The sequence below is a fragment of the Gambusia affinis genome, linkage group LG18 (genome assembly GCF_019740435.1).
Source record: "Gambusia affinis linkage group LG18, SWU_Gaff_1.0, whole genome shotgun sequence".
Lineage (NCBI taxonomy): Eukaryota > Metazoa > Chordata > Actinopteri > Cyprinodontiformes > Poeciliidae > Gambusia > Gambusia affinis.
Genome location: NC_057885.1, coordinates 4,642,128 through 4,669,059, shown reverse-complemented (window position 1 = coordinate 4,669,059; position 26,932 = coordinate 4,642,128). Strand labels below are relative to the sequence as shown.

At 39.6% G+C, this 26,932-nt stretch overlaps 2 protein-coding genes across 7 annotated transcripts in view; one reads left to right on the top strand and one right to left on the bottom strand.

Annotated features, from left to right (window-relative positions):
* Positions 1-26,932, bottom strand: part of nrxn2b (neurexin 2b) — a 746,427-nt gene that overhangs the window by 356,430 nt on the left and 363,065 nt on the right. For all 4 annotated transcript variants that reach the window (XM_044097998.1, XM_044097997.1, XM_044097999.1 and 1 more), the window contains 2 exons: positions 25,682-25,872; positions 9,292-9,465 (listed from right to left, as the gene is read on the bottom strand). In XM_044097998.1, coding sequence (XP_043953933.1) covers positions 9,292-9,465; positions 25,682-25,872 — 365 coding nt within the window. The remainder of the gene's footprint in view (positions 1-9,291; positions 9,466-25,681; positions 25,873-26,932) is intronic.
* Positions 1,149-19,710, top strand: LOC122820521 (golgin subfamily A member 6-like protein 6). 3 transcript variants are annotated; one of them, XM_044098003.1, is made up of 4 exons: positions 1,149-2,962; positions 7,911-8,076; positions 19,195-19,304; positions 19,464-19,710. In XM_044098003.1, the coding sequence occupies exon 1, from the start codon at positions 1,587-1,589 to the stop codon at positions 2,955-2,957; it is 1,371 nt and encodes a 456-aa protein (XP_043953938.1). In that variant the 5' UTR covers positions 1,149-1,586; the 3' UTR covers positions 2,958-2,962; positions 7,911-8,076; positions 19,195-19,304; positions 19,464-19,710. The 3 variants fall into 3 exon arrangements, with proteins under 3 accessions (XP_043953938.1, XP_043953939.1, XP_043953941.1); XM_044098004.1 differs by lacking the exons at positions 19,195-19,304; positions 19,464-19,710 and adding an exon at positions 12,701-12,781; XM_044098006.1 differs by lacking the exons at positions 19,195-19,304; positions 19,464-19,710 and adding an exon at positions 8,252-8,315 and having other exon boundaries at positions 7,911-8,080.

The window sequence follows — 26,932 nt, the reverse complement described above, 5'->3', positions numbered from 1 at the left end:
GGGTTGAACCAATTAGTCGACTAGTCGACTAGTCGACTCTAGGACGTCTCGCGAGTTTTTACATTTCATGTCGACTAGTCGCAGTCATGTGATTGCCGGTGGTGACAGCCTGTGCTGATCTGACAGCACAGTATACGTCACAAGACACAAGAAAAATAAGTTAATACATTAGTTTAAATGATATGTAGATGGATGCATATTTGTGGTTTTACAGTGTTTTTAAAAGGAGATGGAGTTGCAGCTGCAGTCAACTACAAAACACGAGCCGTCTAAAACTCGCCCCCTTCCCGCTAAGGATGTCACTTAGCGGCTCGCGAGTGTCTTTGTCACGACGATCTAACTAATACATTATGATGTTATGTTGCTGATTAAATAAAGATCTGTGGTAATGCCATCTAAAAGATGTGCGTTTCCTTTTGAATGTTGGTTTCCCAGCAACTTATTATTTATCATAAACTATCCCGATGTTTTGTTGTTCCACTTGTTGCTGTTCTGTGTAAATGCCGTTTTTTCCGTGAAAACGGGTAATAAAGCCTGTACGTTACTCCAAAGTTTGCGTCTTGCGTTGCTATGACGTCACAACGACTAGACAACTCGACATCGACTCGACTTTTATCATGTTGACGTTGACTAGAAAATATCTTAAATGGTTCAATCTGCTGAGTCAGCAGAGCTTCCTGCCGCGCATCGGGCGGAGGAGAAGCAGGTGGTTTCGTTGAATTCAGCTGTAACCAAACGGGATCCGTTCATAACAAGTTTGGCTTGTAATGTTCCAAAAGCACCATGTAGTCAGTGTGATAATTTGACTCCTATAGTAACTATCCAGAGATCATCAGCATCAGCCGGTGTTTAGAAAAAAAAAGTCGGACCCGACTTTGTGCAACAAACTGTTCCCCGCTGCTCACGAAGAATGATCTGTTTATTGCTCTTTTAATTCTCCAGAATAGACTTAGTAAAAGCAGGAGAAGGGGAGTGTGTGTGGGTGTGTGTGTGTGTGTGGAGGGGGTAGGGGGGTCAATATTTGCCGTGAAAATAGCTAATAAAGCCTCCAAGTAGTTGTGAAGGGTGACATCAACTCGACTATTATCATGATGTAGTCGACCTTAAAAAATATGTAGTCGTTCAACCCCTACTTGGTAGAAGAGACAAGAAAATTAGCTTGATAGCGACCTTGAACCATCCCCTTGAACAGCCAAACATTTATGCTAGCTTCCTTGTATTTGTGTGAAACTGGGTTTGAGTTGATTCTCGAGCTTGGCCCTGTATATTTCTGAGGTTTTTTTGGCTTCATAATGTTTAAAAATTAAAACTTCTCATTGTTTGATATTGTCTAGCAAAATATTTTTTTTATGTCTGGCTACAATAGAATGTTCAGTTCCAACGGTATCGATGACATCAGCAATGATGTCATCACTCTATGATACCACAAAGGAATCTCTCTCTTGAATGTAGCTCACAGACAGCGTTTTCTCAGACCTGTTCCACAGTTCTATTGCAACAGATCACTCATCAGAGCACGTTCGAAATTCATCGAAACGAGATATTACAAGCCTTTCAAAGAAGCAAGTATTTACAAGAATACAGACATGAAGCAAACACAGACTACTTGTAAACATGAAGCTTTCCCAGCTGAGCTTTCATGGGTCGAAATGACAGAGCTCAACATCCAAGTTGACTACGACGAAGTCATTGTCTTTGAAGATGACAGTGAGCCGGAAGATGAATCAGCAGAGATCGAGGAGGAACCAAGTCCTTCCGGCGACTTTGAGCACCCAGGATTATTGGAAGTCGAGCAGAAAACAACTCCCTCTGCTGGCTTCGAGAGCAACCCCTTAGTAAAAGACGTGGAAGAGACTAACCAACACATTATCAAACTCACAAAGCAGGTAGATAATCTTACAAAAGAACTGCATGAGGAAAGAGACCAAAGGATGGCATGTCAGGCTGAAGTGAAATTACAGCAGGAGGAGATTAAAAAACTGGAAAAAATTTTGGAAAAAGAACGTCACCTGCGAGTTAAATGTGAAGATAGATTAAAGGTTTCTTCTTCTTCCAAAGTAACAGACGGCAAGAGTATTCTTGAACAGCTGGAATACTTCAAGATGGAGGCTGAAAAATATGCCTCCCGCCATAAAGGTCTGATAGAAGTGATGATTGAAGGATACAAAGTGCGACTTAAATATGAGGACCAGCTCAAAAGTCACGCTGAGCAAGCTGCCAAATTCAAAGATCAGGAGGAAATAGTGAAATCTTTGCAGGGTCAGGTTGCAGACCTGAAGATGAAATTGAAACTTTCTGAAGAAAACAACCATCTGAGAGTCTCCACCCAACCAGAGGTCCTCCTGCGAACAGAAGACTCCCTGCAAACACAGGAGACCAAAAAAAGACAGACCTCCAATCAACCAGGGAGGTCTGAAGAAAGACTTACCTTCAATCAACCAGTGTGGCGCGAGGAAAGGCAGACCTCAAATCAAGCAGGGAGGTCTGAAGAAAAACTTACCTTCAATCAACCAGTGTGGCGCGAGGAAAGGCAGACCTCAAATCAAACAGGAAGGTCTGAAGAAAAACTTACCTTCAATCAACCAGTGTGGCGCGAGGAAAGGCAGACCTCAAATCAAGCAGGGAGGTCTAATGAAAGACTTACCTTCAATCAACCAGTGTGGCGCGAGGAAAGGCAGACCTCAAATCAAGCAGGGAGGTCTAATGAAAGACTTACCTTCAATCAACCAGTGTGGCGCGAGGAAAGGCAGACCTCAAATCAAGCAGGGAGGTCCGAAGAAAGACGGACCTCCAATCCACCTGGGAGGTCCGAGAAAAGATGGACCTCCAATCCACCAGGGAGGTCCATCCGACCAACCTCTACTGGTTGCATGGAGGGCGTTCATGTTGGCCTTGGCCTGAAGGACAATCTAGGCCAGGCTCGGCCTTTACGCCAACCCACACCCAGGTGGTACTAACCTAGGTAACTATCAGGTTTTGCCAACACTGGGCATTATATTATTATTATATATATATAATAATAACTATTATTATATATTATTATAAAAATTCAATTCAATTCAATGCTTTACACAAATTTAGGAAATCAAAACAGATACAAATAACAAATAATATTCCTAACTCAAAACTCAATGGAAACAACACAAGATCAATTTCAGAGTTAAAAACACCAAAATAAACAATTAAAACTTTCCTATATATAAAAACTGCAGCAGGTAAAAATTCTATAAAATTAATTGATCTCTCTAAATTGTCCTAAGGTGTGAATGGGACAGAGAATCTGTGAAAATTACTCAGATTCTGCTGCTGTCCAGAGCAGCAGAATCTTTTGGTTCTGATTTGAAAACAAATCAGAACCAAAAGTTTATCTTTTGGTTCTGATTGGTTTCTAATGCATTGAATGTGCTGAGACACATTCTGATTAGAAACCAATCAGAACCAAAAGGCAAACTTTTAGTTCTGATTGGTTTCTAATGTGTTGAATGTGTCTCAGCACATTAGACCAGTGTTTCCCAACCCTGGTCCTCAAGGCACACTGCCCTGCATGTTTTAGGTATTTCCTTGCTTCAGTGCAGCTGATTTCAATTGATGACTGATTAACAGGTTGAATCAGGCACATTAAAGCAGGGAAACCTCTAAAACATGTAGGACAGTGTGCCTTGAGGACCAGGGTTGGGAAACACTGCATTAGACTACTAGTGTACTGCAGTTATGCAATTGGCAGAAATACAACCTAACATTATATCATCATTATTTATAGAATGATTTAGAAAACAAAATGCTATACAGATTTGTATAGATTTTGATCCATATTAGAACTTTGCATTCATTTCCCTTCAATTTAGTAGCGGGGATTTTGCTTAACCCAGACATTTTCCTAACCATAACCCTATTCTAGCCTATTCCTAACCCTAATGTTAACTAAACAAATCCTACCTCTAACTGTTACCCTTGACTCAAAGCAATGAGTCCATCATATTAGGATTAGGATTTGGTCCTAATATGATGGACATAATAAAACACTGGACATATAGTGGTGCGTTCACACCAAACACGTTGTGAGGATCAGGCGCATCTGGTTTACATTCAAAGTCGAAGGCCGATGTGGCGCATTTGGAGCGTCTAGCGGCCGTTTGACACGTCAAGCGAGTCTATGGCGTCCAACATTCCACATAGACTTTGAATGTAAACCAGACTTTTCTGACGCTCAAAACAAGTTTGATGTGAACGCATCATTAGAATGTTCAGTTCCATTGGTAACAATGACATCAGCAATGATGACATCACTCTTTGATGTATCAAAGGAATCTCTCTCTTGTGTAGCACACAGACAGTTTTTTAGACTTGTTCCTGTTTCAGATTTATGAATCTTCTCCAATTATTTGAAGATACAGAATCAACCCATTCTCAGGTGAGAGAGACTCACCTGGTATAAAGTTAAATTTTAGATACTGGAATTACTCCAAAGATAAATTAGTTTAATCAAGGCATGTCAGGAATATGTCTTTGTGTATTCTGTCTTAAGTCCAGAGCATACTTTGTTTTACTTTTACCACTAGATGACATTATATATATATATATATATATATATATATATATATATATATATATATATATATATATATATATATATATATATATATATATATATATATATATATTAGGGGTTGAACCAATTAGTCTCGCGAGTTTTTACATTTCATGTCGACTAGTCGCAGTCATGTGATTGCCGGTGGTGACAGCCTGTGCTGATCTGACAGCACAGTAGGCTATACGTCACAAGACACAAGAAAAATAAGTTAATACATTAGTTTAAATGATATGTAGATGGATGCATATTTGTGGTTTTACAGTGTTTTTAAAAGGAAATGGAGTTGCAGCTGCAGTCAACTACAAAACACGAGCCGTCTAAAACTTCGCCCCTTCCGCTAAGGATGTCACTTAGCGGCTTGCAGTGTCTTTGTCACACGATCTAACTAATACATTATGATGTTATGTTGCTGATTAAATAAAGATCTGTGGTAATGCCATCTAAAAGATGTGCGTTTCCTTTTGAATGTTGGTTTCCCAGCAACTTATTATTTATCATAAACTATCCCGATGTTTTGTTGTTCCACTTGTTGCTGTTCTGTGTAGATGCCATATTTTTCTGTGAAAACGGGTAATAAAGCCTGTACGTTACTCCAAAGTTTGCGTCTTGCGATGCTATGACGTTACAACGACTAGTCAACTCGACATCGACTCGACTTTTATCATGTTGACGTTGACTAGAAAATATCTTAAATCGTTTAATCTGCTGAGTCAGCAGAGCTTCCTGCCGCGCATCGGGCGGAGGAGAAGCAGGTGGTTTCGTTGAATTCAGCTGTAACCAAACGGGATCCGTTCATAACAAGTTTGGCTTGTAATGTTCCAAAAGTACCATGTAGTCAGTGTGATAATTTGACTCCTATAGTAACTATCCAGAGATCATCAGCATCAGCCGGTGTTTAGAAAAAAAAAGTCAGACCCGACTTTGTGCAACAAACTGTTCCCCGCTGCTCACGAAGAATGATCTGTTTATTGCTCTTTTAATTCTCCATAATAGACTTAGTAAAAGCAGGAGAAGGGGAGTGTGTGTGTGTGTGTGTGTGTGGGGGGGGGGGGGGGGGGTCAATTTTTGCCGTGAAAATAGCTAATAAAGCCTCCAAGTAGTTGTGAAGGGTTTTTGCGCTTACGTCACTATGACGTCACCGCGACTAGTCGACATCGACTCGACTATTATCATGATGACTATTATCGTTCAACCCCTACATGATTGTACATGTATAATCGTGTGTGTGGGTGTGTGTATGTTTTTATACTTTTGTTGTGAACAGATGAGTTAATTTGTTCCCATTTTATGGAGGGGGGACGGATTATTTTAGGTGGCTAAAATATTTGGTTCCCCCCTCATAACTTTGTCAAATAAAGAGCAAATGGCACCAAACTTACATGATTTGTTGTTGATGATGAGAGGAATAAGCACAGTAAAAGATTTTCTGGTAAGTTAATTTGTTCCCATTTTATGGAGGGGGAACGGATTATTTCAGGTGGCGAAAACAGCTAAAATATTTGGTTCCCCCCTCATAACTTTGTCAAATAAAGAGTAAGTATTACCAAATTCACAGGATTTGTTGTTGATGATGAAAGGAATAAGCACAGTAAAAGATTTTCTCATTTTATTGAGGGGGAACGGATTATTTCAGGCAGCTGAAATATCCATTCTCTCCTCTCCTTCTCCCATAACTTTGGGGAATAATGAGCAACTGTTTCCAAATTCTCAAAAATTGTTATGTGTGGTAGCATGTAGTATACTAGAAATTTCCTCAATCCAGTGATCTGTCATATTTTACATTAGAACAAGATTTACCAGAAAGTCTACACTCTCATCTTTTCAGGAAGTCTTAATTTTTGTGCCTTGCTATCAGCCAGCTACCATCGTCTTATATCAGCAATGAAAAACTATAAATACACACTACGTATTGAAAAATTGTGTTTGGTGACTGACTTTTATTTCTGTCAAGCTGAAGTGACAATAGTTGAAGAAAGACCGATTCTCTTGGCGTTTAAAATAACACAAAACAGCGTAAAAAGACCTCGTTTATTTAATTACTTTACAATTTTGTAAACATCAGCTGCCGATTAAACTGAATGTTACAACCTTGACATGATTATATGAGTTGTTTTACCGAGAAATCGATCAGAAGCGCCGTGAAAATGTTCAGATCCGCCTTTCTGGCTGCAATGCGCGCTCCCGACACAGGGGGAACAGATTTTCACAGGGGAACAGAATTTCGCACAAGACCGGTTCTCTAGACAGAAATACGTAGTTCTTGTTTTGGCTAATTCTTCTAACGGCTTGAACAGGCAGCTCCTTGATTACTTTGAACACTGCTGCCACCTATTGACCGGAGGCTTGTTTATAAGTCAAGAAGGGAAAAAGAAGGAAAATATAACGTTCTCCTGCTTCGTGCTGGCTACCGACCCAGGATGCTGTTACTCATCATTACTCCTCAGCGTTCGTTATTCATTGCTTAATAAGACGCAAACCAAAGGGAAACAAGATCACCAATTGTGCAACTCAAAAAAAAAAAAAAAAAAAGCTGATTGCTGGAGGTTGTTGGTGAAAATGCTGAAGAATAGATATTTGATTAGGCTGCAGGTGAAGTCTTAGGTGGGATGACTATTTTTGAAACACGTGTGCGGTGTCTTTTGTGTTGATGGCAGTGGGGCTTCTCATTACAGCCTCAATTAAACAGAGATTTTCAAAGAACTGTGGTTCACTTCCAGACTAATTTGTTTGTGCACAGATAAACAGCCTCTGCACTGTGCCATTTACAAATGGCCTAGTTAAAAAAGAAAAGGAAAAAAAAAAAAAAAAGAAAAAAAAACATCCCAGCCCCTTTAATTGTACAAAAAACAAACACAGAAGTAACCAATCAGATATTTTTATTTTTTTTTTGGGTTAGGAAACTATTACCTTTTTGCTTAATGATTAATTGGCATTCTTAAGAGCCAATAGATCAGCATGTAATTACTTCATTTTTCCTTTTTAATTTAGAAAACAAATTGTAGTTTCACCTAAAATCTTGTTGATTTGGGTTTGTTGGAGTGTGAATTCCCATCTGCTGTTTGCTTCAAATGTTTGAGGAAAATCCTGCTGTATTAAGGGGGGAACACACTTAATATGACTATAAAACCCAAGTAAACACATCTTCATTCCCTTTCTGCAGTCGGCTCTGCGCTGCACGAACAGCTTGCTTATAAATGAAACATCTGCCTATGTACAAAGTGTGCATCCAGTTGGAAATTGGTTTATGCCTCAGAATAAAAGAACCTCGAAATGAAACATCTTATTAAATCTCGAAATTTGATTTTACGTCTGCTTTTAGGCACCAAATACTCGAGCTTCCCATTCAAGTTCCCAGCGCTTTTGGATCCAAGTTCAGATGTGGCGATCTTCATTGTGGCCAAAGGTGGAGCAAAACCTCCTTTAGTAAGACCTTTGCCATAAACAAATCAGAAACGGCAGACACCTTTGACAACTGAGGAGGAATCGTAAGTAAGAATACTCTTAAGGGCAGTGAAATCATTCCTGTAACTGCTGTAAAATTATAGATATTATTATATATTTATGTAACATCGACAGGGGGGAAATTGAATTTCTAACAACCCTGGGTTATTTGTCAAATAAAATAAAAAATAAAATCAAAACCTCCAAAAATTTGCTCAGGTATTAGAGCTCAGTTTCCTGGAAGTCGGATCATTAACAACCATTGTGTGAGCCTGCAGGAAAGGGTGAGATAACTTAATGCAATTTTAAACTGTGTTTGGAGCAAAGTAATTGTGGGTTGTAAGTGTGGGTAGGTAATAAGGCTAGCTGGCAGAAACGGCATCATTTAGGAGGAAGTGTTGGGGGGGGGGGGAACAGAAGACATGAAAAGCTTTAGTCGGTGCGGTTTCGGCCAGTGTTCCCCACAGGGAAATTAAGCCTGGGTTCTCCTGTGCTCAGTAGGCTACTGAGACATGGTGGACTGTGGCTCAGGGTAGGGTTTGTGTGAAAAGATGGGGGACTGTTACTGCCAAAAACTACCGTTATACCCAGGATTAACTGACATCAGAGCCATTTAGCCCGAGACATGCAGCAGCCCAAGCATGGCGGAGGTAGAAACGGTGCTAAGGCGAGACGAAAGGAAAGCCACAAAGCTACAAAGGTGGGGTGTTAGTGAGATTAACCACACTGTCGATAGCAGAGAGGGGGAAAAACACCCACCTCCTGCAGGATTTACGGAATAACTAGGACAATACACAAAGAAAGGAGACTAAAGGCTGGCCCAAGCACTCGGAATCTGTGTGGTTACGAAACAGCAGTTGCCATATTTGACTTCATCAAACGTCACGGACGAGATTTGAAACGGCGGTTTTCTGTCATCTAGGTAGAAGGAATCACTGTGACTCAGCTTGGATAATAATACTTGAAATCAAGGGCTATTGATTTTTCCTCCCCTGGTAACTCACAGGGGAGATAATTATCGAAAGGTCCTTCCTTTAAAAAAAAAAAAAAAAAAAAAAAAAAAAAAACTGAAAAAAAAATCTAGTAGCCCTAAGTTATTTATTATGACTTAGACTGTTTTATGGAGGGTGACCGGTCCTGTGATGCACCCTGGAGAAGGTCGCCAGCTGCTCCGCGACCCCTAACAGGATAAGTGGGCATAGACTACGGGGCGGGTGAATGGATGATGAATGAAAGTGACAAAGAGAAGCTTTTCGTACCGTCGCAGCCTCGTTCCACCTGCCCCACCTTGTGGAGGGCATCTGCGATCAGGTCAGGGAGTCTCCCGTTCAGGTCCACAGAGGCCAGGCAGCCCTGGTACCCGTCCCGGGATGCGATCAGTTTGGGCAGATTGCTGTACATGCTCTTCGTCACGCCACCGATATACAGCTCTCCTGCAAAACACACGCATGAAGAAGGCTGTAAGAGATGGAAACAAACCAAAATGGTACGTAGGAAGCTTCTGGTTTTACTAGAAATCCGAGGGTAATCTTTAACAAACAGCCATTCTTGTTGAATTGTAGCTTTGAATTCAATGACTTTGTAGTTTCGTCTTAAACCTTATTAACACCAGCATTAATTCACCTGCTTTGTTTTTCAAATCTAAGGAATTAAGGCATTAAAAGGTAACAAACCTCTGTGTTGCATTTCTCTGGAAATTAACAATATGTTACATATATTTTCAAACTCCAACTAGTTTAGTCAAGTCAGACCTCTCAGAAATAAACAGTCAACTAATAAACCAGCACTAATCTAAGACTTTTTGTCATGAATACATGATCTGGTATGAATATTATGGCCGTTTTCTCAAACCCAGCTGAGGCAAAACAAATAGAAACGGTACTTTAAACACGTGACAGGTGGCATGTTATAAACAAAAACATATTGATTCGGGTCATTTCTACAATGAATTTCAAACACTAATCCCAAAGTTGGGTACTTCTGTTAAAAATTTGTTTATTTTGGAAAATTTAATTCTAAAGATGAAAAAAAAAAAAATTTTGAAAAAGAAAATCTGAACTATTTTGACAGGGCCCTCGCTTTAAGCAGTCAGTGGAGCTCTCGCAGGTTTCTATATTTTCTGCTCTCTACGGTTACCTTCGACCTTTAACCCTGTTAATTTAATGTAACAGTCTCTTGTTGCAGCAGATGTATTCCGTCTTGTGTATTCTTGTGTACAGACAAAGAAATTATTAACTTGCTAACGTTGAGAGTGTATAAAAACAGAGAGATCATTGCAGTTTATTGTGAAAAATACAGCAGCTTCTAGTTTCCAAAAGAACAAGTGTTGTCATAAAGAGTAATTTCTTTCCCTTGTTGGCTGTAAGCAAATTTAAAAGTGATTTATCCGCTGTAGTTGCTCCAGACCTTCTCCAGCAAATTACACAAACAAAAACAAAGTTCAAGAACAACCATGTGGTTTTTTTGTGGTTTTTTTAGCTACACTCTGTATGAAATTAAAACTACTGCGCAGCTTTAATCTTAAAGCTATGCAGTAGTGTGTGCTCATCTACTGGGTAAAAAACAAACAAACAAAAAAAAAAACTTAATAATCGCCCGTCACTTTTGCACCGAACAAACACAGAGTGCTCTGCAGGCGGCTTAATTTCTTTGCTGCAAAATGTTTCATTAGCAACTGCTGCTAAAGGAGAGATGAGCAAAACTTCAAGCCACTAAAGAACAAACGGGGCTCCCACGAATCACAGCATGCGTCCTAAGAGTGCATCCTCTGAAGGTGCGCGCTACCACACACACACATGCACACGCCTACACACGCCTGTCAAAATATTACCCTCACCGCCACACAGGAAAATTGACATCTCCGAGCCAAGCAAATGTGTCTGTCAGTAGGTATGCTCCGTAGAGACGTCCCTGACAGAGTGGCTGTCATTACCGAGGCGGCAGAAGCATGTTTGGATGATTACATGATTCAAAGAAGCAGCTTACAGTTGACACGAATAGCTTTGGCAGCGTCAACGCCGGCACACTGGAAATGGGATTTGATGTCTGAAAGAATTTTTATCTACTGTACTCTTTGGAGGGGAGGCACGGGATGTACACAGTGCACTTACTTATGAACGGAGCAGAAAATTGCGAATCCTAAAGCAAGGTGATAGAAAAAGCTGAGGTTTGGGAAATCTCGGTGTTCAAGTACAATTACTGTCTCTTTGTATTACAGCATAAAAGAGGTGGGGGGTGGGGGGTGGAGAGAGAGAGAAAAAAAAAAACTCATCTAGTTTTAAACCTAATTATTTTTCTCTCCTGTTTCTTCGTTGCGGCTCCTCCATTCCGTCAAGTCGCTGAAAACGCAGAGTGAAATTATGGCAAGCACAAGAAAAAGAAGAAGAAAAAAAAAAAGGGTCTTTGATGTCAAGGGATATGAATAAATACGGTTTGAAATGCTTCAAGGTTTTCGTATCATCAAAACCTATACTTTATCTTTGAGCAGGCACAAAAACGGAGACCCAGCAAAAACGCTAGGACAAGACGCTGCTGCACAGATAAGATCATCAGAAAATCGGAAATATTTTCCGTCAGCTAAAAACTGGTGAAAAATTTCACAGCGCAGGACGGAGCCGCAAGGTCAATTCTATGTGGACTTTGGGTAATGGAACGAGTCAATGATGTTTGCTGACTTCTCTCCGGAATTAATGAGCACTTGACACTTCATATTTTCCGGCCAGGGCTCCCGGACATTATGATCAATACAATAAATTCATTAACCGTCCGCCTGAGTGATGTCCTGAAATCACAGCCGTGAAAGCCATTTAGCAAACAAGAAATTATCAAAATGAAGTTAATCTGAAAAAAAAAAAATATACATTTAAAAAAATAAAGCAAACAGTGCATTTTTTTTCCTAAAGTCAACATGTTTTAGACTCCATTGGCTTTCGGTTTAATGAGATAGTAGAAGGGCTGTAAAGTAAGGGTCACTAATGGTGAAATAAATGGAATAAATTCAAACATTCATTATACTAACTGGGCATTGTGTTGTATTCGGACCTGAATATTCTCATTTAATATTATGGGCGGGATAATAAACCTGCCAGTGGTTCTGTGGCACAAACTTATTCTAATGAGCAGGAGTGAGACTGTCTGGTGTAGAGTATCATTCCCCTTTCCCACCTGTTGGTGGAAGCAGTGAGTCGGTGGTGTGTGATAACCAATATAAGAAAGTCTTAAAGTGGGCAAATTGGAGAAATATCCAGGGTGAAAAAAAAAGCTCAAACCAATTTAAACCAATGACTCACATTGGCTGTTCTTTTTTTAGATTACACTTTACTAAATGACTAATTGACTTTAAATGCACCGTATTACAATTAGTATTTGTCTAGGCTGTATGTGATTAGATTCCAAACATATAAACTATATGATTGGACTGTATTAGAATTTAGGCTAATGCTAATTCTGTGTGTAAAGTCAACTGAGTTAAACTTGGTCAACAGCCTTGAGATTGAAAATAAACTTGGCGGATACTGACTGAAAAGTTAGGGTTTTTTTCCCCTAAAACAGATAGTACGACAGATAACACCTGCGTCAATACAAAACCGTTTCCAGAAATGTTTTCATCCCCACGGAAACACAAAGAATGTCTCCAAAACACTGTTTTTTACTCCTCCAAACCTGTAGGTGGCGGTAAACAGGGAGGATGGAACATGCATTTCAAACCTCCACAATAAGAAAACCAGAACATTGGACAACAAAAGATAAGTGGGTCCTCTAAAACTCCATTTCTGGTAAAGATAAAATAAAAACAATGTCCCCTATTAGACAAAAAACAATCCAATGTGATCAGGCCTAGGGATCAGAAGCTCAGTTGATACTTTAATTTTTTTTTTTTATTATTCAAATATTTGTCAGTGATATTTTTCCTCAAGGTTCTAATGTTGAAATGATACATTTCTGCAATACAATTCTATATAAAAAAAGTGTGTATTTTGACATATTTAAATGGTTTTCACGAAACGTGATAAAATAGTATTTAGCAGGGAAAATTCTCAGAATGTCTGTCCTAGGCATTGTTAGAATGAATAATCTAATATACATAACATTGGGTTAGCACTAGAATTACCAGAGAAGGGTCATTTGACATTTCTACCATTGGAGCCCAGAGGAGGTCGAAATCCCTGGTAATGCTAGAGTTAGACAAAAGTCATTTATTGGGTGAGGAAGAACATAATGAGCTGTATGACTTGAGTTATCTTACCACAGGCTTTATTAGCATTAATGCCTGCTTCAAAGTAAGAACATTAAATTGAAGAAGGTTTACTCCGTGCCAGACGCTGCATCCTACGCTGGCTCTGCAGTCCCAGCAGTGATGTCTGTGCTACTGCTGAAGAGCTCCCAGAGATTCCTGCGATTGGACGAATTATAGCCACACAGGCATCACAGAACACCACTTCCACCTCCATGATCACTGTAATGACCCCTCACACCGAGTGGAGGAATGGGTGTGTTTGAATATGGGGCCCGAGAGAGACACTGACTCTACCGTTTGAACGAACCCACCAGGCTGACATTTATGTAAGGAAGAGAAAGCTTTCAACGGGTTTTAAAGAGGGATGAAGATATCTATATCGATGCTTTCATTAGTCCTTTAAGGCATAATCTTAATCGTTAAATCAAGTTCACACCTTGAGCACACTTTGATTAGTCTGAGTGGTCAAAAAAAAAAAAAAACTATTAAAACTAAAGCCACTTTATTGTTGAAACTAAGAAATATTCAAAAGTTCTGCACTTCTATTTCAAACTAATTGTTAGATTATTATTATGTTAAGTACTTTACCTTTCTTGAATTTTTTTTCTATCTGTGTTGAACAAAAAAACCCAGCTTAGTTGGTACTGAGGGAAGTACCTAACCGTAGTTTATAATGTTCTACACACACAACTATCAAGCGGGGAAAAACTAAAAGTCACCCTTACAGTTGGAGAAATCAAGTTTTTCAAAAGAGCCGTAAATCAATCAATCAATCAAATTTTATTTGTGTAGCACATTTCAGCAGCAAGGCATTTCAAAGTGCTTTACATCAAATCAAACACAGAAACACAATTGCTGTGAAAGTTAAAAAAAGAGTTTTGTACATATGTGTATATATTTTTTATAACAGACAACTTTGCTTTTATGACAAAGTGTTAAAAGTCCAACACCAGTGTTAGGTGGTTCATTTCCTTTGGTGAGAACACCTCAGAAGCACAGAACGAAACCTGTGTGTGTTTCATCCTGGGCTATAATTGGCTCCCGAGTGGAGCAACGGTTCCACAGTCGTCACCCATATCCACCAATACTCTGATATGCATTATTTACATTCATCATTAGGAGAGCTCCGATAATGAAAAGAAAAAGGCCATGAATGTGCAATGTGCGATCTTTGGGCTCAGTCCGCAGACTCCTTCTAGATGACTCTCTGGTGAACACAGAGCCCACCATTAACTTTCATTAAATGCTCTATTAAGAACCTCTGCCTCATTCTCGATTTCTCCCCCTCTCTCTCTCTCTCGCTCCTCCTTTTGCGCCTCGTGTTTGCCTCACCGTCACGCTGGCTCTAATTGGTGAAGATTGAATCATTACTGATCAAAAAAACGCAGGAGCAACCACAAAAACAGAAACGCACGCGGGCCGCGCCGCAGCGGCAAACGACGGGCGGGCGGTGGGGTGTGTGTTACGAGGAGGGCCGGGACAATGGCAGCGAGCCGGAATACACAAGGAATCTGATTGCTAATTACAGAGGCGCTCCCTTATCCACAGTCATCACAACAGGACGACTGGTCTGAGGAATAAATGTTGAGCCTGCTTGTGCAGTAATTGCCGATGCTAAATTATAAGTTGTCTAATCGTGCATAGTCTCTGTGTTGTGAAGGTCTGAGAACAAATGATATGGAAAGGCAGAAGGCAACAGAAGCTATAATTACTTGATGGCGCGCTATTTTGACAACAGGTGTCTTCTTGCTGTAGCTGAACTCCTCGGTGACTACAGGTGGCAGAATGCAGCTCTGAAGTGGTTTCTTCAGACAATGCTTTAAAAATAGCTCTTCCTCTGATTATTCGCAGGAAACTAAAGAAGGGAGGTAAACATGGCTGTCATTTCTTATTATTGTGGCAATAAATTCAAACTTATGCTACTTGTATATAACTCCAAGGGATGAAATTATGCATTTTGCATTTTGACACTCATGTTGCTCCATAGATCAGAAAGTTGACCTGATTGAGCAAAACCAATGTGATTTTTGGATTCAGCTCATCAACATGACCTTAAAACAGTTGAAAACCCCCAGACAATTTTTTTGGCTGTTGACCAGTTGGCCTGTGTAATTTGCTGAACGTTAACCATGAAGTTGTCCGGCTCAAAACTTCCATCACTAACAGAATTTGACACTTTTAGACGCCTTAAACCTTCAGAAATCTGAAGGCTAACGTGTGCTTAATGAAGTGGCCAGTGAGTGTATATGTAATTTTATGGGGCTGAAGTGTATGAAAGTGTTCATCCTAAAAGAGTTTGTTGGCCTCCCCTCACTGCTCTGTGAGCTCTTGATAAATTCTTGGCAGAGTTACGAGCCAGTGCTTGTTGAAAGATTGTACAGTGACACAGACAGGCTTCATTAGATACTTTTCACGCTTCTTTTCCCGCCCTTTGAGACGTCACTCTGCATTCAGAATCTTTTGTCTTTGCCAGAATCGTTTCTACTGTCTCTCCCAATTCGCTCTGTCACCACCTTTCACTCTCCACATTCCTGATATCTGTCTTAGTCTCCCTGCCGTCTCGTTTTGCGCCATCTGCTATTGTTATTGTCTCAACAGGATCCAGAACTTTCTTTGTTGCGTCTTTTTTTAAATTTTTTATTTTACCTCAGTTTTATTGTTAGAAATTGTTTGTAGAGTAATGGTGACTGTACACTTTTGACTTTTTTTTTTTTCTTTGCTAGTGTGACTTATGTGGTGCTGCTACATGTAGAAAAGACAGGCTGACAGTAATACAGACATGTGGAAGTTTGCTTTCTTAAAAATTATATTCATACAACAATATTTTCACTGCACTTAACTCGCAGGTACAGTAGTTTCACAATGCTTGAGTATGGATCAGCTTTGTACAATAACACATCATCAGCAAACAGAGAAACGTTATTTTCTGAACCCCATATGTGAAATCTTTCAATTGTGGAATTGTGTCTTGGATATAAAGGGAGTCACACCACATGCATTCTGGGACTGTGGTAGCTACAATAGAGAAGATATAGGTGGTGACTGGAAATACAAAAAAGGGGAAAAAGAACGAGACGATAGAAGAATATGTGGAGAGACTGTAAAGAGAGATAGGTGTACTTATTGGAAAGTCTGCATGTCTTCACCATGACATAGATGGGTTGTGTCAATTTGAGATTTCATTAAATTTTTTACTGGGTTGTTTTATATATATATATATTTCATATTTAAGTCCATCCATCCATCCATTTTCTGTTCACCCTTGTCCCTAATGCGGTCGGGAGGTTGCTGGTTCCTCTCCAGCTACGTTCCGGGCGAAAGGCGGGGTTCACCCTGGACAGGTTACCACTCTGTCACATCATATTTAAGTTTTCATTTTAAAGAATACCAAGGAGGTTCTTGTACAGTGATTCATTATTCACGCAATCACCAATTCACTATTGTTTAATCTAAAATATTCACAACAAAATGCAGTTTGGGAAGCTGAAATACATAGATGTGATGCAACTTGACATCTGAAGTGCTGGCATTTACAAAGGAGCCAATCAAGGAGCACCATTTATTTTACTTGCCGTTGATTGGCTGAACCCCCAACAGCAGAGATAAGGAAGACTGTAGATATTAGCTTCTGTTAATATACCTTTAAAGGTATATTAATACCTTTAAAGGTATATTTGGTATTTAAAGGTATTAATATACCTTTAAAGGTATATTAATACCTTTAAAGGTATATTTGGTGTTTGAGCCTTTGAAATAGGCAATTAGAAACATTTTAAAAAACAAGTCTGAAGGATTTGGAGATGTTAGGTTTTGCAAGTGGCTGTGGCCCCTCACCTCCACATATACCGGGGGTCCACTGCACATCCAGATGTTGCTTTCATGGCTTATTTTCAATTTCATGAGAGTATAAAAAAGTAAAGGTAATTCAGCTACTCATTCATGAGTCCCAGGAGAGTCTCGGTAAAGTGAGGTGTACGATACATTTCACAGAGAGCCATTACTAAGAATGTGTTGAGCTCAAACAAAACAGCTGGATGGATGGAGGCACCCTCCAGGAAGATGTGGTAAGACTAACGGTTAATATCTCACATCTCTTACAACAAACAGGCTTTTTGCATTTCTTAACAAGTACATCGTTGCTCTTCCTCTGATTATTCTTGCAAATAATCAGAGGAGGAGATTTTTGCAGAGGAGATTTTTAATCAGAAATCAGGTGGAAAGTTACATAAAGGAAAGTTACAGAAATTTTGAAGTTAAAATGTAACCGAGACGAATCAAAGCCGTTCCCCATGTTTGAATATTTATAGAGTTTATTGTCATTAAATGTTTCATGTGCGCTGCTTAAATGACTGTGTGCCACAGCTTATAAATGTCATCCACATTTATCCAGCTCAGTTGGGATCAGCATGTTCAGATCTGATCTGTAACTTTTGTTCTACCGGAGAAAAAAGAATATTGACTGCTCTGCATGGCCTTTAAAAAACATTAGTCAAGGTCCTTTTAGAAAGTGCCACATTTTTTTTCCTGTTAGTTAAATACGCTTGCAAGGCTACAACTGATTAAGCTTTTATAAAGAAATTGAATTTGAAAAATAGCAGTGTGTCACATCGCCGATGGTCAAGTTACTTTCAATGTTACTGTTAATTTATCAGACAGTCCCGGCTAAATTAATAAACATAGGGGAATCTTGGATGTTTATGCAACTTTTGATTCATTTGTAGTAAAAAAAAAAAAAAAAAGATGATTTTGCACGCGCAAACTACCATTCATGAGTGTGTAGTCACATTTAGACTCCGTCTGCTGCTTGTATTTACTTTTGGCAAGGAAGTCCATGATGAAAGGGGCGATGAAGTGGGAGAAAGGAGGAGGTTGGGGAGAAAAAAATGACCAAGAGTCTGAGTAATCCCATTGTAAATTGCAATAAAAGACAGGTGTGACCAGCAAAAACATCTTAAAACACACTGCTCTACTGCAGCACTCAACAGAGCCTATCATTTTCGAAAGTGCACTAACACCAAGAAGGAAGAGAGAGGAGACAGAAGAGGGCAGGGTTGGAGGAAAAAAAAACAAAAACAAAAAGAGTCTGGAAGGCAAAAAAGCCGACTGCTTTCTCCCGTCTGAAGGATAATGCTTACTGAACATTAAAAAAGGTAAAGCAGGGATGTCAAACTCATTTTCATTTTGGACCATATCAAAAGTCTGGATGTTCTTAAAGGGCCAGTTGTGTCAGAATATATTAATGCAAACCAATTCAATTGTTAAAATATCAATAAATAGCAGTTTCAGCATTCAATAAGTGTTTCTTAAGATAATATAATATTGAAAAATTTTTTTACACTGAACACTCCATCCAGGATTTTACAATTGTTTTTTTTGTTGTTTTTTTTTGTGGTTTTTCTGCAATTAAAACCACAAATTTGGTGGCACTAATTTAGAAATGGAAATGGAAACTGGAGGGACTTATTGATATGTTGTGGAGTACAGAGGGCCACACACAAAGCCAGGGCCGGCCGGATTTGGCCCACAGGCCGTGAGTTTGATACACGTGATATAAAACATTAAATGATGAGACTGACTATTTTATCAACGTAATGTAAACATGATGATCCTTCATTAGATGAGAATATATAGCAGAAAACAATGACATGTTGTTGAAAATAATAAGAGAGAAGAACAGCGTTCTGTTTTGTTTTGTGTATTTTTGCCATTTTGACAAAGCGCAAAATTTCCAAACGTAAACAAAAGACATTCAACATGTCTGCAGACGACGGATGGATGAGGATTAACACACACAGACGAATGGCGTCTTCTATTCTATTGGCTGATTGAATTGTCTCAGAAGAAATAGGCCAAAATGTTCATTTTTACCATCATCTTAAAATATGTATTCGAAAAACGGGACCTATTTGTCCTATCTTCTCCACAGAGAGAAAACGCTGCAGTCATTTTAGAACTGAGACGAGTTCAGAGGGGCGCAGTAGAAACTCGACGTCTCGCCGGCTCAGTGTCTTTCTCCCTCCCTAAATCTCAGCGAGAGTAAGTGCTGCGCGCTTCCAGACACTCATACCATCTGATGCGCACTGCTAATCCAGTTATTCTGCGTGTGATTTGTTTAGTTATTATCATGCAAATGGTCTCAGCCACGGCCTTGGCAGATCCTCATTACATTTCCTCCTCCCTCTCTGTCATTCCCAGGCCCACATCAGGTGCAGAGTGAAGCAGAGTTGCGGAGGAAATTGAATTCCGGCATGTCGTAATTCAACCTGTATCCGCGCATTCCCGTCCTCCTCTGTCCGCCGCACGACGTCGCAATTCTCGGAGCGTCTCGATTCCACCTCTGGTCCCGCCGTTTCGCGCCTCCAAGAATTTCAGCCAACAACTCTCAGGCAAACGCTGAAATCAGTCTCATGAATGCAAATGATAAAGACGACGAGCGCAGGAGATTTTGGTAGGAAAACAGAAATGTCACCGAGTCCTTTGCTTCACTCCACTCATGTGTCTAATTAGCTACCAGTCACTTGTATTTGGAGAAAGGAGTAAACAACAATGACATGGCGTTTATTAAAGCATTTAAGGAAAAAAAAAAAGGCCCGTTTTCCCAAAGAGCAAACGTCGAAACTGAATTAGATATTAATGAACAGCCTTTTCATCGGTGAATGTCACACCGCTGTGGAGTTTAAATTAGTATTTTGCACTTTAGGGGAATATTTTTTTTTCCTAACCAGAACTTGTTAGCTATCAGATAATCTGTAAGGCACAGGTGTCCAACTCCAGTCCTCAAGGGCCGGCAACCTGCAGGTTTTAGATGTGCCTCACGTACAAAACACGTGAATGAAATGGCTTAATCACCTCCTCCTTGTGTAGATCAGTTCTCCAGAGCCTTAATGACCTAATTATTCTATTCAGGTGGTGCAGCAGAGGCACATCTAAATGCTGCAGGACAGCAGCCCTTCAGGACTGGAGTTTGACACCCCTGCTGTAGGGTGAGATGTATCCACAACAAGCACTCAACTATCACAAGGCAAGAAAAAGTACTTATTTCTTCTATTGCAGTGCTATTTTAATACACAGAGGTCAGTCATTTCATAAAATTACAAAAAAAAAAAATGAATAAAAAAATCACAAGAGTGGTTCCTAAAACTGAAACGTTATGATAAAACTGGTTCCCATGGTTCACCCTGACCGGTCCTCAGAGCTCCGGCAGAGGAAAACGTCTGTTGAGACGATACATACTAAAAAAATTTAAAATAATAATAATTTTAAAAAAACCGCACCTCGCATCAAACGCTGCATGAATGCTCCACGTGATTCAACATCAGCTGCTTGAAGCAGACTGAGTAAATCAGTCCTTCATGGTTGAATTGCTGCAAATAAACCACTGTTGAACGAAGAGAATAATAGAGGAAGAAAAATGGGGTTTTGGTCAAGTTCAAATTCGATATATATATATATATATATATATATAACTTTTTCTGTTTTAGACAAAGAGAAAGCGAACTGTAGCTCCTCTCTTAAAGCACTGAAACTGTTGGGACTTCATACCAACAGATCAGATCAACCTGTCGTATTATGAGAAAGTTTGGTCAGATTTTAAGTTAAGGGGAATTCTTTGTGGAGTTTTTCCATTTGTAATTTTTTTCATTTTATTTTTTTCTTACATGCCAGTTCTCGTAAGGCAACACAGACTGAAATAGAAATACGCATGAATTCTGCTCTGCATTGGTCTCAAACCCAAGCTCAGCAGACTGGAGTGCGACACGTCTCCATACTGGAAATAGCTCTGAGATGATCAAAGAGCTAATATCCACTTTGCTACCTCGAAGTGTAGAAGTCATTAAAATGCGTACACCAGTTTGCAAAACAAACAAAAAGCTTCCTTCATGTTGTGTTTGCATTCGCTCCGCTTTGTTGGAAAAAGGAACATGTTCAATGTCATCGCTTTACAGTCGTTCAGAATTAGTCCTCATTAGTGAGGATCTTCAAAAGAAATGAGCCAAAACACAACCCCCTCCTCTATCTGCTTGATCTAAATAATAATTTTCTTAAAAAAAAACAAGCTTTATTATATTTGATGCACTGGTGATGAAATGTTTCTGTTGTCAACGCTGGCATTTATCTGCTAAACCTTTTTTGTTCTCTTGATAGAAAAACTAAGTTAAAACCAGTGGATGCTTTTTAACTTTCCACATGGCAAACGCTGTGAATTCACTTTCAAACAACACGACTTCTTATGACCATCAATTAAAGCCAACGGTCATTCAGTTTGTCGTTATGAAAATATTTAGATTTTGTTTCAGACGAACAGTCGGGTTCTGATGTTTTGTTTCGTTTTATTTCCCCACTGGAAAATGCGAGCCTCTACACTGACGTTTTCAACTGGATTTCTCTCATTAAGTTGCCGTAAAATGAATAGATTCACATTTACAGAAGCGTTGTGGCTGGTAGCAGGCAGGCAGGTGAAAAAACCTCAAAAGAAAAATGACAAATGCTGCTGCAACTAACTTAACTTAACACAAAATACGTGCATTACGAAATAATTACCAATTCATGCCCATTTAAACCAATTTTATTCCAACAATATAGTAAATACATAATAAATCCTCGGCATTTTTAACCAAATAAATTAACATATTCTTATCAAAAATTGTGTTCATTATATTTTTATAGTTAAATAAATCTCATCAATATTTATAAATCACATGAAAAAAGGGGTATAATTTTAACCACATACATATTTTAGCTAAACATATTTGTTACCTTGACAAATCACCCTGTAACTTTTGCCAAATGTTTTTCCTTTGCTCATCGACATCGACAGTCTCGGCGTCGAAATGAGACGAGTCACAAAGAGCTCATGTTCTCCTTCACTTTCCTACGAGTCGAGTACCTACAGTAAAGAGCACTCAGCTGAAGGTAAAACAGGAAGTGCAGCACTAATTAATTGTGGATCACTATCTTATACCATAAGTGCTACGATTTGCATAAACAAACAGAGTCCATTAGCGTCTGTTCAGCCTCAATATTGTTACTGATGCGAGTGTGAAGCTTTCTGTCCCCCAGTGAAGAGGCTGCTAATTACTCACGCCAACTTCTCCGAAACAGACAGAAACCTTCACGCTGGCCGATGATGTTGCTCAGGCCAAAAAAAAAAAAACCCACAGAGCTCCTAAAATACAGCCGACACTCAGTCGTCAAGACGCTTGTAACAGAGGCGAAGTCGAAGTCGTGACGTTTAAAACGTCCGTCTGTTTTCACACAGCGGGGAAATTCACCAGCAGCACGTCACAGGAAACAGGAAGCGTGAGGTGAAAATACGAAAATAGAGAAATAAGAACAAGAGAAAGTTACAATATAAGAGTTATATTGTACGGTTATTTAAATAGTGAACAGAGTGCAACTGAGAATGATAACAAGATGTGCATATTTCTGCATAGAAAGCAGCAACAGACTATTTATATGTAATTTAAAGACTGTAAATAAGAGCAGCTGCTGTGTTAACGCTTCATTTTTCTTCGTCAGAAGCTTTAAGAGCCGCTGTAGAAGGTCAGAGGAGCCATCTGAGGCTCCAGAGCCGCAGATTGTAGTCCCCTGATGTTAGCGATGACGGTCTCCCCCCTGGAATATTGATTCAAATTCCTGTAACATATATCGTGCTGTAGAGGGAAAACGCTTTCTCTACAAGCCGGTGGTCAATATTTCCCTTCAAATCATCTTTTTTATTTTTGTAACACAACACGGCAAAAACTATACGCCGTGTGGGATTTGTTTTTTGTTTTTAAAAAGACCAGTCGGTGTCATCCTCGGGGAGTTTTATGTGTTGTTCTGTCAGCGTGTTCCAGCTGACAAAGAGGAATGCCTGGAAGATTTTCTTTTTCTGCCTGTCCAAAACAAAGAGAAGGAAAACTGTTTTTTCTTCGCGCAATTACACAGATAAAGCTGGAGAATTAGTGTGTTTCTTCCTCAAAATGCAAGCTGTAATGGTGTTAAAAGACAGCAAGGAGATTGTGGGAAAAATGGCTTACTGTTGCCATTTTTTATTTTTGGTTTGATATGCAAAGCTTTGTTCAGGGGCTGTGTAACACGATAAAAGCGCACGCAGCATGCATTGTGTGTATGCGTGTGGGTGTGTGTGTGTGTGTGTGTCAGCGTTAGAGAGTCTCAGCCCTGCTGTCAGTTTTTTTCATATCATGTATTTGTCAGGAGACTTTTTCCACCTAAGGAAGTTTAGACCTGGAGGTAACGCTCTGGTGTTTATGGAGCTGGAGATGTGGGTTCTGTTTTTGGCAGGGGGATTGTCACGGCTGGAACACAGAAACGTTTGAATGCCCAATGAGACGAGGAAATTGAGGAGGGAGACGTCCCCCGTCTCTCCCTCTTGAGGCTCTCCGAATCAAGATCCGCGATCCCTCCAGTTATTACCGAGACGCCTCCGTCTCCGTCCCCCTGCAGGCTCCAGCAGAAAAGCAGGGAAGCTTCATTCATGAGAGCTGACACATTTATAACATGAATTGCTTAATCCCCAGAATGCTGATTGGCCACCAAAGATTTCCTGTCAGTTGTACTCGTGAGTGACACAATAATTTAGATGAATATCTGTACTTAAATATGCAAACGGGGTTATTGTTACCTGCGGGATTTTGTCTCTGCGTGCCTAACTGTTTACGATTGCCTGTTTATCTCGTCACATTGATTGCATTGGACAATGGTTTATTTCATGACAGCAGACCAGGTTGTGAGTACTTTAGGTCCTCCATAAAGTCAGGAGAAGGGAATGTATTGGACTTTACCTACAAGTTGATAAGCACTGGCATGACTAAGTGTTGGAAAACAACTCTCCTGCGGTTTTAGCGTGGCAAACGTCCCGGTACGACAGTGGGAGGGAAGCGTCCCATCAGACCGTCAGGTCCCAAAACCACACAGAAAAAAACAAAGGTATAAAAGCGCACACAGGGTCACTGGGACGTATGAAAATAAAAATAATAAGAAATAATAAAAAGCTCCAAAAGTTCCCATCTCTTAAGACTGCAGGAGTATTAAATCTATCCAGGGCAATATAACTGAAAATGACATGACAATATAAGCATTAGATATCAGTCAATATCGATAGTTCACCAATGTATAAACATCCAAAACACTGCCAAACTGGTGACGAGACCCTTCCTGTTTTATCTGCTATTTACTCCTCGCTCCTCACCAATCTTTTTTATATTTAGCTGTTGTGAGGGACTGTGGAGAAAAGTAAAACTGCTCCCACTTACTGAGGCGTACCGTCTGTCCCCTGTGAGCCGTGAGCTGTCCACAGACGGTTGAGGTTTCATAGTCAAGCTTATCAATTGTCTAGCTTTCTCATGACACATTCCTTCATTTCCCACAAACTAAATGGATACTAGGAAGTTCGATGAGGTAGTTGGGCGCCTAGCCACGTTTTGTGTCCATCAGGCTAGCCACTGCACAACTGTTAGATGGTCACTTATTAATAATACCAAAATAATCATAACATAACATAATAGCGTAATGGGCTAAATGTTCTTTTCTTTGTTTTTGGGGTCTAATCCTTATATACTAGTGGAGCTAGTTGTGAGGCAGTTCCTATGTCAACCAGTCTGAGTGTAGTCTAGCCAACAGAGCGAGAAAAATTGAGAATACGAGTAGTTTTTGTTTGGTGTTTTTTAGCTCTAGTGGCCTTTATTTGAAAGTCCTCAGACAGGAAAGTGGGTAATGAGAGAAGAGGGAAGACATGAGGCAAAGATCACCAGGCCAGGATTCAAACCGGCGACGGACACATTGAGGACTAGAGCCTTTTTCTGTGGACTGTGCTTAACCCCTGGGCCACCACAGAACCACCATATGGGTTATTCTACAACAGTTTTTTTCTGCATTTCTTTGCCCCCTCTCCAAAGCTTCCAAATTGCATATTGGGGGAAAAAAAAAAAACTTTTTTTTTTTTTACAAAAGCTGTAAATTTTCTGTTTCCCAGCAGACCTGAGAGGTTTTTAAAGGTCTTGGAGAAACATTTGACCATAGTTATTTCAAAATAATTCACAAGCGCAAAGCATGATGCATTAAATCATGACTGTTGTTCTTTTTTGGAATAGAGCACATTCATGAAAAAAAAGAACAAGAAAGAGCGAGAAGGCTGACATTCTCTACATCCACCACAAAAAGTGAGTTTTCCTTGTGGAAAAAGAAAATCAAAGCTTTTAAACAAGACTAAGTCTGAAAGGCTGTGGTATACTGAAAGTGGAACTAATGTAGATTTCTGCCTCAATGTGTTCATGGCCACTCTCCAACAACACTAGAGGGGCAGAACGGAAGGATGGCGCATGCTTATTCCCTTTAAGTGATCACGTTTCATGGAGGATGTCGCAGTCCAACACGAGAAGAAAAAGAAATATAAAAAACCCCGACCTTACCTTTGAGGTCCAGGTTGCGGGCTCCGTTGGAGTGCTGCGTCACGGTGCGTGAGTCGATCTTCAGCGTGTGTACATTGTTGGCATCCCGGGACACCACCACGTTGTGCCACTGATTGTCGTTGAGCGGCTTGTCTGAGTTGCCCTTCATCAGCGACGGGCCGTTGCCGAGATCAAAGACGTAGTGAACGTACCTGTGAGGAAAGAAAGTTGATTATTACATTTATGTTGCTAGTTTTTGGCTTGGTGCATCACCGACTACAGCCAAGGGAAAACTAAAAATATGCTTAAATAACGTATTGAAAAGAAAGTGAATGAAAGGTGGAATGAAGGTAAATGAATTGCAGTAAGTACAGTCAACGTCAGTCAATAAGAATAATCGTCTTTACTGTCTAGTTAAGGCTCTCTCATAACACATTCAAAGCCAAACAGAGACAGACTCCATAGTTCAGCTGAACGGGAATCTTCTAAATCCTGACTTGAAGGGTGTAAATATTTATTGAATCACTTATTTTATGTGTGATATTTTTATTATCAGTATTTAGTAGGGATGCACCAATCAGATATTGGTGTCACTTCCGATACCAATATCTGAGGATTAGTATCGTCCGATACAGAAAAACTGCTGAACAGAAATAAAAATGTTATTTTTAAACACAGACATAAACGTACTGACATAACTGCTCAAACCTATTTGGTAACTCTGCACCACTACAGCACAGTAACACTTAAATACACCAATAGCTTCACAAGCTTGGTCAAACAAGGAAAAATAACATAACTTAATTATGTCAGTCAGCAGAATTGAGAGCAGAACAGCCAATGTGAAATAAATAGTAAAGAAACAAACAACAGTTTGATAACGTCAGCTAACCATGCAAAAATAAACTAACAAATATTTTTTCAAATGGTTAAGAAAGTACAAGTAGGAATTTTAAATAATGTAATGAGAGGAAAAAAGCATAGAATTAGATTGAGTAGACTGGGCACCGAAACCCGATCCAGAATTTTATTCAAAATTGAAGCTGACATAAATACAGATATTAACTTTGGAAAGGTGAAAGTAGAAATCAGTTTTACCTCTACTGCATTTAGTTTTTTTTGTCAAAGAAACCAAATGATCTTGACCGTGATTGATTTTGAAAGCTGGAAAATGGCTAAAACCTTCGAGGGGTTGACTACTTTGAATAGGCATTGTAATTGCATTGATTTGTTGTACCTAATAAAGTGGCCACTGAGTGTATGTTTCTTGGT